The 1,681-nt window shown below is 46.4% G+C and overlaps 1 protein-coding gene across 1 annotated transcript; it reads right to left on the reverse strand.

Annotated features, from left to right (window-relative positions):
- Positions 1-297: 297 nt before the first annotated feature.
- On the reverse strand, positions 298-1,377 carry LOC119306537. The gene is made up of 4 exons (XM_037582730.1): positions 1,231-1,377; positions 1,009-1,131; positions 693-785; positions 298-613 (listed from the first exon to the last, which is right to left on the reverse strand). The coding sequence occupies exons 1-4, from the start codon at positions 1,264-1,266 to the stop codon at positions 335-337; spliced, it is 531 nt and encodes a 176-aa protein (XP_037438627.1). The 5' UTR covers positions 1,267-1,377; the 3' UTR covers positions 298-334.
- Between the last annotated feature and the right edge of the window lie 304 nt (positions 1,378-1,681).

Raw genomic sequence — 1,681 nt, forward strand, 5'->3', positions numbered from 1 at the left:
TATAACACATGTTATAAAGCTTCTTCCTTCCAAAACCAGCCTTTGCATATGACCCGTACCTACTGACGAGATTATCATAAATCATATGTTTCCTGATTCCAGCACCTGCCATAGTTAAGATCTCAGCCTTTTGATATTCTTTTATCTGATTATGAGACCGAAGAAACGTGACTTCATCCGTTCTAGCTAGAACGTGACTGTGATCATCACTGAAACTGCTGACATACCAAACGTCACGCTCTTTATCAAGTTTCAAAGTTTTATGCGCATCGCAGAAGCAACGAGTCTCCCCTCTCAGCCTGCGGGTCCTGCCTTCCATTGTACAAAGTTTTGCCTATCGTTTCCCAGCTCTCGCACACAGATACTTTCTCAAGCGCTTAGTTCCCTCAGGACCTTTCGAATATTTTAATGAGTCCTTTCTTACGCTGAAACCACGCTCGTAAGCATACTGGTTATAGAAATTGTAAGCCTCTCCTAGTGACTTGAACGTCTTCCTCATGACCTTCCAATGCATGTCCAACGATTCTTGCTGATATTCATCAAATCCGATGTCAAAATTAAACAGATCATCACCAACATGCTCATCCTTCCCGCTTGTACCATCTACATCTCCCTGTAAATTAATGCATTAAACCATTTATGTCAGTCAGTTATTATTTTAATATCTAACATATGTAAGTTTCAAAGCTTACTTTGCTGGAGCTGTCATCATGAGATGCATCAATGCGCGATTTGTCACTTTCATCGTCCACAATATTCCTCACAAAGTCCATGTCCTCGTCCATCTGCGCACATTTCAAAAAAATACATGTAAGCGCTCATATGGTTATTATGTCATTTCTTCTCTGATTTTTTTGAAAACATACACGGAGTGCACTTTCAGCAAATGAATCATATATATCCATATCATCATCATCATCGCCATGTCGCTGCATGATGCAAAAAAATATGTAATTGTCCGTGCGGTTTATCATATTTATTGTTTTTATCAACATTGATCACACTTACATTGCCACTATGAGATTCATCCAAACTCATGTAGTTCTCCTCAGCAGGATCATCCATATTCAGTGACGAGGTTTTGTTGTCCTCGCCGTAATCATCGCCATCATAATCACCCTCCTCCTCTAACTATACATGTTTAAAAAAAATTCTAAGTTCAATCAAACACCGTGTAACATCATCCCTAAAACAATTATTTCATCAAGCACAACGACGTCTCAAACCAACCTCTTGCACGGCGGCGAGGATTTCAGCCGGATCCATTTTCTCCGATGACGAACGTGATGACGGCGTGACGTTGCTGGCCGGCGGAGGCAGGTGTCGACGGCATGAGGACGATGGCCGGTCGTAGCAGGCGTAGTGCGCGGAGGGAGGCGGCGACATAGATCACGGGTGGGGGGCCATCTGGGCGACGGGAATGGAACGCGGCGGTAGCGGTAACGGCGCCGGGGCACGCGTGGCGGCCTGTTTGGGTGGCGACCCGGGCGACGGCGACTTCGTGTAGACGGGGGCTGACGTGGAGACGGCGTGGATGCGTTTAGGGTTTAGGGTTTCGACGACGGGCGTCGGTGGCTACCGTGTCTTTTTTCCAATAACTGTCGATGCCAACATGGAGACGTGCGTGCGTACGGCGGCGACAGGTGCGGGTACGCGGGCCGGCGTACGTACAGCGACGGGT

Source organism: Triticum dicoccoides, chromosome 1B (genome assembly GCF_002162155.2).
Source record: "Triticum dicoccoides isolate Atlit2015 ecotype Zavitan chromosome 1B, WEW_v2.0, whole genome shotgun sequence".
NCBI lineage: Eukaryota > Viridiplantae > Streptophyta > Magnoliopsida > Poales > Poaceae > Triticum > Triticum dicoccoides.

What these genes read in the sequence shown, in the direction of transcription:
- LOC119306537 (XM_037582730.1), bottom strand. Translation starts at nt 1,266, where the DNA reads ATGGATCCGGCTGAAATCCTCGCCGCCGTGCAAGAG. An exon ending in ATGAATCTCATAGTGGCAAT is followed by an intron (nt 786 to 1,008) that starts GTAAGTGTGATC and finishes AAATGTGCGCAG; the next exon opens with ATGGACGAGGACATGGACTT. An exon ending in ATGATGACAGCTCCAGCAAA is followed by an intron (nt 614 to 692) that starts GTAAGCTTTGAA and finishes ATTAATTTACAG; the next exon opens with GGAGATGTAGATGGTACAAG.